We start from the raw sequence: 12,098 nt of genomic DNA, 5'->3' as shown, positions 1-12,098 counted from the left end.
TGCGAACAAGTATTTGACTGTCCGGAAACATCTCATGACCTTTTCAGTCCATGTAGCAGCGAACCCCAGTTTCTCCATAACTCTTTCGATATAACTCTATTCAACTCGATCGTAGACCTTACTCATGTCAGGTTTTAGCGCCGTAAATCCTTTCTTTTCCCTTTTTTAGCCGCGTATCCAGTGCAAGACTTCAAAGCCCACTATAATGTTATCCGTAATCAACCGATATGGTATAAAGCACTCCCACACTAATTTATTTTACACTAGTTAAGCTATTAGTATTTAAAATTAAATAAAATAAAAAAATAATGATGATATTACCGCATCGTATTTATATTATTTATAATAGTTACACCTCTTAGACTAACCGTTTTTGATGTGTCAAATTACACCAAAATTCTTCCCATTTTACACATAAATTTAACATACCTCTCTTTTTATGTTAGATGTTAAATGACTAAATTATCCTCACTTTTATCTAGCATCCTTATCTCTTTTTTTTTAAAAAAAATTTCGTCATTTATAAATTCTTATTAAATTATCTAAATAATTTTTAACAACTTCTCTCTACTTAATATCTAAACTCCCATATTTTTTCACCGTGATAATTTTTTTATACTTTTAAAAAATAATTAAATTATCGAACAGGTGAAAATCACGTACGACAGTTTTTAGTATCTAAAATACCTCAAGAAGATTTTCGTTGCCACGTAAATCACTTCTGATGAGAAACATTTTTTATTTTATTTTATTAAATTTGGTGTTTGGTAAAATATCTGACTTTTGGGATTAGGTTTTACAATGAAAGTTATTAATGCCCGGAGAAAACATAATTTATGCTGGTGTCTTGGTGCATACTATCGCGCTTGTACAATTTTTTTAATTAATTTAATTTATATTATAATAGAGACTTTATCATAATTATAAAATTTAAAAAAGGGTCTTATTGCAATTTATGAACTTGGTAATGAGATGGTTTCATAGAAGTTTGTGTATATGTTAATTTTTTTAATGTTAAACAATTTTTGCGTAAAAATATAAAGATTACAATATAATCCAAAATGTTTAGAAATGACATTTTGACAAAAAATAACAATTTTTGTGTAAAAAAAAAAACATTCTCTGTGTAAAAAATATAAAGATTATAACAAAATCCAAAAGGTTTAGAAATGACAATTTGACAAAAATTTTCATGTAATAATTATTTAAAAATAAAAATAGATAAAGATAAAAAATATTTTATTAGATAGGATATGTTAGTTTTAGTTAGATTGGACACAACTTTAATAAACAGTAGTTTTTTTGTGATCTCACGATGGATTCGATCCATATATATAATGAAAAGTAATGTTTTTGATATAAAAAAATAATATTTTTCATAGATCGGATCGAATCGGATATCCATCTCACAAAATTGAATTAGTAAAAGATATCAAATTAGTGTATAATCTTATTTGGATGTAATATGTAGTACTGATCCGTTTCGTAATCACCGAGTAATCAAATCTTAAGCATGCAATATAACTTAATAAACAATAATAAAAAAAATAAGCCGACGGAAACTTAATCAATTCACTAAAAACTACAGGCATGAATATAACCGATCCCAAAATTAGTATTGATAAATGTATTACAACCCAATCGAAGATAATACTAAACTCTACAAAGGGAAATCTGGTACAGTACAATCCACCATGCTACTGCTCAATGACCGATACCTCCTGGTCCGTTCAACCTAAGTCTTGTCTCATAGAATAGGGTGTCCAGAACCAAAATCGAGGACGTGAGCTAATAACGCCCAGTATAAAAATATGAGTATACACATGTTATGAATGCTAAATACAAATGATCGGGTACCGAAAACCTATCACGGTAGAAACTCTTGCTCAAGAAATGACGCCATGATATCTAGCACACTGGACCGTCGCATCAGAAGGTCCTCCCATACCATAAGAAATAAGTGGACTATCCAGACCCAAATCCATGGAATCCATCCACAGTAACCTCGGTGCTGAGAAATTCCTCTACAGGTAATATCAAGGTGTAGACTCAACATGATAATGCATGCAACATAGTAATCGTGGCATAATAAATGCACATAAGCCATGCCATATAAATCATGCAAACATAGAACATGCATACTCAACCAGGGTATCTCGGATAGTACGTCCGTACCTTAGAATAAGAAACCTAGCGATAATGACACTCTAGTCTAAGCTTATAAGAAGACAATCACTGTATCACTAAACAACTACTAAAAGTTTTAACTAGAATAATAGCTACTCAGTGAAGCTAATCAGAATCTAGTGATATACATGCGTCTGTAGTCAGCCCTTTGATGGCGATGATCTCGAAACTTAGGCACAACTCCACTACGATCTCGGTAGCGTCTCGTTATCTATTGACCCTCGAATACGTCACCCGAAGCCCTAAAATCTAACCAAAAAACGAGAGTAAAGCTGAGGGAATGAGTGAGAGAATTAAATGGCTTCCTCGAGCCCCTATTTATAGACCTCGATTGGAACATCCGATCTTAAGTTCGGATTTTTCGAACGCACTTTGGAACTACCAATCGTCCTTCCGAACTCTCTTTACCGAACGCATGTCTATGATTGGACAAAAAACTGCTGCCGACACAGTTCGAATCCACCGAACTATAGCTCAGAACTTCCGAACTCTATTTAGTCCAATCACCCAATCACAATCCATATCCAGTCTGACGTCACAAGATCGAAGCTTCCGATCTCCAGTTCGGAGCTTCCGAACTGCTCGGTACTTCCGATCACCAACTCTGGATCCAAACCAGTTCGGTGCTTCCGAACTACTCTTCGGAGCTTCTGAACTGTTCCAATACTTGAAGCCCTTGGAACTATTTCTGATCGTTCTGAATCCGATTATCAACTCCTATCAAATGAGAATTTCTTAATCATGTTTAAGCAGTAAATTAGCTTGATTAGTAGTCGGGAACTCGGGATACTACATAATAAGTGTGGATAATATATTAATTGAACCCAATTGATCTTTATGCATACTACTAGCGTATAGTATTGATCCACGCGTTTCGTGTTTGTATAATATTTTTATAATTAATTTAATTTATATTCAAATAAGAGTAATATCATAGTGTAAAAATTATCGAGGGACTAAACTGCAATTTGAAATGTCAAAATTTTAAAAAATAAAATAAATGAAAAATAACAAAACTAGTGCAATATCTATATTAAATAAGAGTAATTTTGGTAAACAAAAATATGGTGTCTAATGGATAGATTCTTTATATATAAAAGAAGATAAGTACATATTAATTATTATTATATGTAATTTGAAGTTTTGGGACGACATCGACGTCGACGGGGATAATACAAATATTTTTTATTCAAATTATTGTAAATTTGAGCTAAATACGAAATGATAGAATGACATATTTTTCTCTCTTTTTAATCTCATTATTCATATCAAACAATGTACGATTTATATAATTTTTTCTTGTCAAGTAAAGCAATATGCTACATCTAGTATAATAAAGATTGTAATTATTGGTATACCTATTGTATTTTTAAATTATTATTTATGTCAAATATTGCTGAAATATGTTATTGGGTCTCATCGATGCTATTTTGTTGGGGCAGTGCCAAATGATACGTGTATCGAACAACCCATATTTTTTTGTCGCGTGCATAAAAAAATGAGCCGCTCAATCTAGTAATGGACGACTAGATCCATATCTACAATGAAAATAATATTTTTGCCATAAAAAATAAAATTTTTCGCGAATTAGGTCAAAAAGGAGATCAATCCCAAAAAATACCCATTACACTGTCCCACGAAAGTTTTTGTGATATTAAAAAGTTGTACAAGTGTTGTTAACAATCATTAATATACAGTAATCCAAATTGCACTCCCTTCAATTCTTTTTAATTCTCTCTTCCTCTCCTACAAGCCCTAGTTCGCTTAGGCCGTTTAAGTGTTTAGCTTGCTTAATCTTCATCCATCACTTCCGTAGCGGCGGCCGCCTTCGCCTTCTTTCCGCCGCCACTCTTCAAAATTTTCTCGCACGAAGAGCACGTTCGGAAAATGGCCGACTCTTTTGGGGTTTGACAGAAAAACTGTTTCATCGACGGAGCGGTCGCTGCCGCGGCTGTGTGCGGCGGAGTTATTTTCTCCGTCTTCGCGGCTGAGCGTAATTCTAACAACTGAGCATGCAAACGCCGATTCTCTTCGCTTAATCTTTCGAATTTCTTCTTCAAGACTTCACAATCTATCTCAGTTTGCTTCAGTTTGGTTCTGCATTCGAAACATATCGTAAAAATATTGGTTTGTTTAACGTATAGTTCGTGATTTTATTACGATCCCACATTAAAATGAAGAAAGACTAAATTAAATTATGCAGTTAATATGTGATAGATATTAAAAAAATTAAAATAAAATGAAATTAATTATTACCTTGCTCTTCGGTTTTGAAACCAAACTTCTACCTGCCTAGGTTTCAGGTTTAACTTTTCTGCAAGTGCTTGTTTCTGAGCCTGTCACCAAATATTATTTAATTATAACTTTTCTTCAAATATTTAGTGTTCTGATACAATTTTATTTATTTTTTTGTTTAAAAAAAAAACTAAACAAAACTCTAAGATTAATATATATCATCTTGACATGTCAAGAAAATGATCAATCTTTTTATAATATAGTCTAGCTATCTGATGTCACAAAGGTCCCAATTGTTTAAGACGAGATCTCGAGTTCCAGAACTTCGACTAAAAAACAAAGAAATCAGCATAGCGAGAGGAGGCAATCAGCACCCTCGATCGAAAAATGGTCAGAATATCTTGAAATTTTTTATTTTTTTTTGAATAAACCCTCGATCGGTCACAATTTATCACAAACAGAAGTTCAAAAATTATATGTTTCTACATCGTTACTCATGAATAATTGAAGTGACTAAGAATATTATTACCATAGTGAGAGTAGAATGTTGTCTGAATCTATCTTCAAGCAAGGTAATTTGATCTTTACTAAGCCTCAGTTTTTTCCTGCTACAATTCCTGTTACAGTTCATATCATCATCATCATCATGATCATCATCATCCTTGCTACCACCGAAAAATACACCATTATTTCTCGTTTGTTTTTTATCTTCTTGCATGAATCCGATGCGACTCGAGCTCGAGTACCCAGCATGATCAGTACCTCGATGGACTGGGATTGAAAGATCAAGAAAAAACACCCTCTTAATATTTTTCTTCGAATTGTCCATTTTGGGCTCGTGTTTTGTTAAACCGAGTCCCAAATCGAGCCCAAGATTCATGTTGGAAGATAAATCCGTTTCCTCCATGGAAGATCGATCAAGAAAGAATTAAGGGCAGGGATTTTGTCGCAGGGATTTTGTCGATGAGAACCAGAATGTATGTATCGATATGAGATCGATTTTGTATTGCTTTATTGAGATATATGCAGTTAAGGCTATAAATATGTATTTATTATGTAGAGTAATTATTAATGCCAAAGAAAAGAGGGCAACAATAATGGCATGCATGCGTTAGGATTATGACTCTTAGGAGGAAACCAAGTTGGTATTAATATTCATGCATATTGTTAACTAGTATGCTGAAATATTTGGACAGATTTTGTATTTTAAAATTTAAATTCAATTTATTTTGTTTTTATGTGTTTCCAATATTTGGTTTCTACTATTTCAGGGGATATACAAACTCTAAGTATAAAATTTCCCCCCTAAAATATGTTGTTGAAGCATTTCGTTTGCGGATCGGATGGTTTCATTTTATCACATGTATATATGTATTTTTATTTTTATCTCTCATTTATTTTCAACTTCACTTCTAATTTCAGTTTAGTATTGCGCTAGTCAAGATGGGCAATTATTATGATTTAATAATGGACATGTAACATCCCCGAAAAACACATCGGTCGATTAAGGATGAAATCAGTTTGGTTATGAGAAAAAAAATACTTTTTGAATATATATATATATATATATATATATATATATATATATATATATATATGATTTTTTCTATGATGCCCAACAACTATGCCCAACTCCGTGCCCACCATGTTTAAGTCAACTCACCAATTGTGCTAGTCAACTCACCTATTGTATATGGTGGGCACGGAGTTGGGCATAGTTGTTGGGCACCATAAAATAACTCTATATATATATGTATATATATATGTGTGTGTGTGTGTGATAGTTATATGGGATCCACGTATTTAACAACGTGTATAATACGGTATGAGATCCACGTATTTAATTAACATGTATAATACGGTGATTATTTAAACTCATATAAAATAGAATATATTGATCAATAACATATGTTTCTTCCACAATAATGATAGCAATAACAAAGAAATTGTTTTTATTTGGGAAATAGCCAAAATATCATCTAACTTGGCCTATTTGTATTTTTATCATATAAGTATTCAAATTTAAGTTTTAATTTTGTAAACTATCTTATGTTTTAGCTTTTGCTCTATTTTTACTAGAGTGTTGACATGGTTTCATCGAAAAATACTGTTGTAACACTAGAAAATGCTGATGTTTTTGGAGTCATATCAACACTACATGAAAAATGACCAAAAGACAAAATAAGAACACTTAGAAGATTATTTTGGACATATGTGAGTCTAGTTGAATTTATAGATCTTAATAAAGAAGCCCAATAAATAATAATTAAATAACGATCAAGTAATTTATAGGGATGCACTTGAAAAGATGTATTTGAAATTCATGGATTTTGATTATAGCGTTATTGTTTATAGTGGAACAATTTATCAAATCTTTATCCACAACTTAATTATTTACGTACATTAGTAATATAAAGTATAATGGATTTCAAATGATACCATTATTGGATAAACTTGAAAATATATCATAATTAACATGAAATACTATATGGTTATTGTGAGAACTCGAAATTTCAATAGTCTAAACTCGAGGTGGACTAATTGGAAATAGACTGAAATTTGGCATATGGAACTTGAGGTAGACTAGAATCGAGGTAAACTGAACCGAGGTAAACTGAGTTGACCAGTTGACCAAGATCAGTTCAGTAGCTAGACTGAAGTCCAGCTGCTCCAGATTTGTAAACTGACACATTAACTAAGAATTATGGAAAATAATGGCATTTAATGGGGAGCCTAACAGTCATATTTCTGAGTAAATTAAAGTTACACAATATTCTAAGCAAATCACACGCAAAAGTGAGTTTGAACGTTCAGTTGAGAGTTCAGTCGAGCAAGGAAAATGCTCATTCGGGTAAGGGCAGAGTTACAAGATCAACCAAAATTCAGTTTGCAATCTACAATAAGCGGGCTTACTATTTTAAAGTATGATATTATGTTTTAAACGATTCAAGCATGTATGATTTGCATTCAAAGTATGAATTTCGAAACTGATTTTTGATGCACTAAAACTTGTGAACTAGTGGTAGGAATATATGTTCTGAATACTTTGTTATGTTCTGATTCCTCACCCTTGAGAGGATAAACATATTAGGGGCTGATATTAGTTATCCAGGAAACTTATAAGTAAACTGGTGCATAATTTGATTCTGTATTATGCTAAGTATGTGAATTTCAGTTCAGTTCAGTTATGTTCTATATATATATAAGTTTGAAATGATTTAAAAGTTGGAATAGTTCTCCCATTTACTGAGTGACACTCACATCATTCACTCACCCGAACCAGCCATCTTAGATAAAAACGAAAACGAACTAGATGAATATGAGCAAAACCAGTTTTGGGCTGTGAAGAAGACCAATAAACTGATGATGTTTAGTTTCTATTTCAATAAAAATGTATTAAGACACTGCGTATTAAGTTTAGTTGTTTCTATTTAAGGATTGTAAAAACAATTAAATTTCGACTTTATGTAAGACGATGTATTTTAGTTTTATGAATGAGTAGACTAGTTCTGGAATTTTTGAAAATCATAGGTTTGCTGTTTAATGTGAAAACATTAAATAACGTCGATTTCAACTAGGCCCAATTTTGGGGCGTGGCATTGAAGTGATATTAGAGCGAACCAGGATTCATAATCTGGGAGGGAGAAAATTTTGAAACCAGTAGAAGAACTAAGAGAAATTGAATATGTAAATTCAGTAGGAAACTTGAACAAGTTAGGTTAGGAGACTGAAATCAGTTTGAGAGGAAACTGAGTATGTTAATAGTCCGAACAAAATAGTTGCGTAAATTTTTATTGGGTGAAAAAAAATAGAGGTAAACTGATTGTACAATATCATTTTTGTACCAATAAACTGATGGCAAGTAAACTGATGGTAAAATATCAGTTTGGTACCAAGTAAACTAATTTCAGGTAAAATGATGGTACAAGATCAGTTTGGTACCTGGTGAACTCATGGTACATGATCAGTTTGGAACCAAGTAAACTGATCAGTTTGGTAGATCAGTTTAGTAGACCAGTTTAGTAGATCAGTTTGGTAAGCAGTTTGGTATATCAGTTTGGGAAAGCAGTTTAGTATATCAATTTGGTAAAAGCATTTTGGTAGAGTAGTTTAGTATATCAATTTGGTGGATCATTTTAGGAGTTCAGTTTACTAGTGGTAGAGCAGTTTGGTGGACCAGTTTGGGTATTGGACAGTTTGGTGGATCAGTTTAGGAGTTCAGTTTACCTAGTAAATTGGATGTTTGAAGTGTTTGTCGCGTAAACTTCAAACAACCATAACTTTTTGATCTAGGAGGAATTTTTCCTATTATAGTATATCGACGAAAACGTCTTTTCGATACGCATCAAACTACTACCATTATATCATAGTAGCGCAACAAAAGAACCCGAAATTCTATCGTTTAGATAGAGATATCATCGATTTCGTGAAATTTTCTCATTTTTCCCAAACTTTGAGGATTTTTAATTTCCACACCTCTAGATATTTTTGCACCAAATTTGGTACACTCCATACTCATATGTTCAAGAATTTGTAGAAATATTTTCAATTCCTTCTGATGTATAAATCACATATATGATTTTTGCTCGTTTGGTATTGTAATCTTTACTGCTTAGTTCAGTTGATTGCCAACAATTGTGTACGCTACTCTTGTTCAGTCGAATTGTTAACCTCTTGGAGTAGCTTTTCGATGCATTTCAATTGAGTCCGCATATGCAAACTGAACTAATTACTTATGCTTTTCTTTCTTAGGGATAGGAAATTCAAATGACCAATAAGACCGCCCAAATCAAGGAGTTGGAACGAGTAGTTCAACAGCTTAGGAGTTTTAATGCGAACTTACAACTCAGCAATCAAAGGCTACATGAGCAAGAGGAACACTCTAGAATGGATGTTGAATGACTGGTTTACTACCTTCATGAGGAAGAACAAAAACACTAAGAGACTAGAGCCAAACTGGAAGCTTTAAAGGCAGAGAAGGAGCAGTTAGATGAGCAAGTGCTAGACCTTCATCTCACAGATGGAGTGTTGAATGAACAAAAAGGATTACTTGAGGAGCACGTTGAGCATTTAAGAGAAATGGTTGATCACTTGAAACCACTTGTTCCAGTAAAGGGAGAAGAGGATCCCGAGGAAGATCCTGGGGAAGTGGAGGCCGAGGAAGACCCAATGGACCTAGGTTTAGGCAAAGTCATGGACTAGACTAGACATGGCTAGTAGTAGTATAAGGATTTTTCTATTCTCCCTTCGTAGTTTGAAATTCAGTTGTAATTGCACTTTCGTTTGAAACCAATAAAAAGTTTTTGGGTATTCATTGGTTTCATATTTGAATTGTGAGCAATTACTTGATCTTTTTTTTTCCAAAATTTTCTATATCAAACCATACATTAGCAAGCTTTTTCTTTTGTAGGAAATGACAGACTTACCACCGAGGAATAATCGTAAGGCACGTCGCAACCACGGCCACAACAACAACAATGGATATGCACCACCACCAACACCACCACCTAGTAGGCTGAACCAAGAAGAAATGGTGGTCATTGCAACTGTTGTGGCTACTACTTTACAGGGGTTAATAAACCCAAATTCCAACCAGCCACCACCTCTGGCACAACACATTGGGATTAAGAAACATTATGAGTTCCTTCGTAGAGCGAGAGTTCCGAACTTCGATGGAAGTTCTGATCCTGAAGTTGGACAGAACCGGATGAAGGAGATTGAGAATCATCTTCGACTGCTTGAGGTTCCAGAGGAGTTCAAGGTGGAAGTCATTAAAACTTTCTTGGTGGATAAAGTCGCTAAATGGTGGGAAAGAGTCTCATTAGCTTCTTTAGGAATGAGACCTATCACTTGGCAAAGGTTTCGTGAAGAGTTTCTGAAAAAATAATTTCCTATAGCTGTTCGAGTACAGAAGATGTCCGAGTTTGAAAGTTTGGTTCAATCACCAGACATGTCAGTGGTCGAGTATTCATCCAAGTTCCATGCCTTGAGAAATTACACTCCGATGATCATGGCAGATGAATCTTTGAAGATGCATCACTTCAATAAAGGATTGAAATGGCAGATCTAATCTGCCCTTGTTGTTATTGAACCCAAAATCTATGATGAATTGATGGGAGCGGCCATTAGGGCGGAAAATGACATCAAGAGGCGTGAAGGTGACAACAAACTGAAGCGTTGTAGTGACCTTAAACCAGATCCACTACTAATCAACGATTAAAGCTTAAATAAGCATGCAATAAACGATAATCAGAGATAAGCTATGGAAAGCCAAATAACTACTAGATCGGTAGAATACAACCGGTAAAACAAATACAATTGAATTAAGATACTACTCCTATAGCTCTGCTTAGTCACCACCTAATACCAAGTCCTAGTGGAACACCTGCAACTGCCCCGTCGAATGGGGTGTCCAGAAAAATACAAAAAACACTGGACGTGAGAATTAAAGCTCAGTACGAGAGTACAAATATACATATACCATGCATGCACATGCAATATGACGGGTACTGGAGAACATATCCAGAAGACTGCTCAGTCAAGGCACCATAGTATGTAGCACGCTGGGTCGTTGCATCAGGAAGTGGCTCTCATAACATAAAATTGTGGATATATCCGGACCCAAATCCATGGAATCCATCCACTAAAAATACGGGGCTGAGCGACCGCTATTACGGCTATGCAAATCAAGGCATAAAGCTCGACATGTTCATGCATTCAGCATAATATCAATGCATATAAAAATGCCGTATTATCTGAGATATTAGGTTGAATATACATGTATTATGTTTTCATAAAGCTCAACATGTTCATACATGCAACATAATATCAATGAATATAAAAATGCCACAGAAAACATGCAAACATAATACATGTATATTCAACCTGGTATCTCGGATAATACGTCTGTACCTCATTAACACACTCCTAGATGCCCCTCATTTACAATCCATCACAACAATGAAAAATACTCATGCATCACTAATCACGCTCTAAAAGCCTTAACCAAGCTATTCAATACTCCCAAATATTTTTAGGGAAATCAGATCATACCTGCGTCCGTCGTCAATCCACTGATTACAATAGCCCCAAAACTTGGGCATGACTCCGCACTATCCCGATAGCGCCACACCACTCCTTGGCCTACGAGAAAGGCACCTAAAAGTCCTAAATATAGCTAATAAGTGAAGAGGAAGAGGGAATAAGGCGAGTTGAAATGAGGCTCTTGGCCCTCTATTTATAGACGGAGTTCGGATCGTCCAATACCTGCGATCGGATCGTCCGATCTCCCCAGTCAACCTCCTTCGAACACGTGTCTCTCTCTATGATGTCACTGCTTACAAATTAAGTTTGGATCGTCCGAACTCCTGAAACTGACCAATTAGATCTCGATTTTTATCTTATCTAATCCAATGGAGATCAGATCGTCCGATCCTAGCTTCGGATCGTCTGATCTCCTCGGACCCTCCGAGCTCAAACAATTCTTCCGAACTCCCTATGCTTTGGATCATCCGATTCTTGGGTTTGGATCTTCCGATCCACCCGAGAGCTTGGACTCCTCTTGATCATTTTCGAGTGTTTTGAATCCATTTTTGGAACCCCTTAGACTCATCAAGAATTTTCTTAATCATGTTTTATCCAATCTAAACATGATTACACCACTAATAAAAAATTAG

At 34.5% G+C, this 12,098-nt stretch overlaps 1 protein-coding gene across 1 annotated transcript; it reads right to left on the bottom strand.

The window, feature by feature from the left end:
* Positions 1–3,977: 3,977 nt before the first annotated feature.
* On the bottom strand, positions 3,978–5,329 carry LOC140889758 (homeobox-leucine zipper protein HOX15-like). Its single transcript, XM_073297483.1, has 3 exons — positions 4,952–5,329; positions 4,444–4,523; positions 3,978–4,284 (listed from the first exon to the last, which is right to left on the bottom strand). The coding sequence occupies exons 1-3, from the start codon at positions 5,327–5,329 to the stop codon at positions 3,978–3,980; spliced, it is 765 nt and encodes a 254-aa protein (XP_073153584.1).
* Positions 5,330–12,098: the final 6,769 nt, after the last annotated feature.

This window comes from Henckelia pumila, chromosome 3 (assembly GCF_033568475.1).
Source record: "Henckelia pumila isolate YLH828 chromosome 3, ASM3356847v2, whole genome shotgun sequence".
In the NCBI taxonomy this organism is placed as follows: Eukaryota; Viridiplantae; Streptophyta; class Magnoliopsida; order Lamiales; family Gesneriaceae; genus Henckelia; species Henckelia pumila.
Note: the sequence above shows the minus strand (reverse complement) of the source record. Positions and strands in the feature narration are given on the sequence as shown.